At 53.7% G+C, this 1,088-nt stretch overlaps 1 protein-coding gene across 1 annotated transcript; it reads left to right on the forward strand.

Moving 5' to 3' along the window:
• Nucleotides 1-695, forward strand: LACBIDRAFT_304704 (uncharacterized protein; the record flags this gene model as incomplete). The annotated part of the gene is made up of 1 exon (XM_001891035.1): nt 1-695. Exon 1 carries the CDS (start codon nt 441-443, stop codon nt 693-695), a length of 255 nt encoding a protein of 84 aa, XP_001891070.1. The 5' UTR covers nt 1-440.
• Nucleotides 696-1,088: the final 393 nt, after the last annotated feature.

The raw sequence follows: 1,088 nt of genomic DNA on the forward strand, positions 1-1,088 counted from the left end.
ACCTCGTCGCCCCAGTGGGTAACCACAATTGCTGCCTGTCCCTCTAAGACCACCGCCCTCAGTCAAATGGCTGTGAATCGACGTGCTGCGAATTCTTTTTCCGTCTCCGGAGTTCCTGGCGTGGACCAGGCTCGTGGGCCAAGGGACAAGAGGACCTCCCAGCACCGAGCAATTTTCCACATTTCCGCTTCCCTCCTCTTCTCCTTCTCCCTCTCCGCCTCAGTCGATTCGTTCGCAATCTCAACCTCGAATCCAAGCTCATCCTCCGCCACACGAATCTGACCCACCCTCTCACTCCCTCGAAATGGAACAAAACCCCCTCCAAAGCCTGTAACGAATGCCTCCTAAACCATTATGCCCGGATGACGACGCATTAGCGGGCGTACGCGAGCTGTTGGTGTACGTTTTTGTGCGTTGTATTATTGGAGAAGAGGGAGACGATGACATGGCCGGAGATAGGGAGGGCAGTCCCTGCGTATACGATTGCGGGCGGTCGCCCGTTGAGAGGGAGAGGCGTGTCGATTTTCCCTGAGCCTGTAATGGAGGGGGGTTGGTTAGGGCAGACGTGGATAGAAAGGAGGGAGCTGGATATAAATGTATGCGCGAAAATACGGCTACACGGACTCGGAGGGGAGAACGAAGTTGACGAAGAAATTGGCCTGAAGGCCGCAGAGGGAGCTGCAGCCAAGTCGTAGGCCGAGAGTGAGGGACGGATTCAACACATGCTTACTTTGGCAATGCAGAGTTGAACGAAGGAAATCCTTCATTACTACGCGAAGACCTCCTTCGCACAAGATTCAACAATACGTACTATGGCAATGCAGAGTTGAATGAAGGAAACACTTCACTACTACGCGAAGACCTCCTTCGCACAAGGTGTAGGCTTGTAGAGGCGCGAAATGGCGAGACAGAGCTGACTGACAAATGTGAGGTCGACGGATCTGTAGGAGCTCCAATTGCAATCGCACCTGGACGAGCTGCGGGGCTGGAACGTCATTACAAACGAATCGCCGCTTTACTCAGTGTGGAGATATTCCAAGCGACTGCTTGTTTACCCGACAAGAACTCTGGTGATAGGTCTGCCAAGG

This window comes from Laccaria bicolor, genomic scaffold (genome assembly GCF_000143565.1).
Source record: "Laccaria bicolor S238N-H82 LACBIscaffold_296 genomic scaffold, whole genome shotgun sequence".
In the NCBI taxonomy this organism is placed as follows: domain Eukaryota; kingdom Fungi; phylum Basidiomycota; class Agaricomycetes; order Agaricales; family Hydnangiaceae; genus Laccaria; species Laccaria bicolor.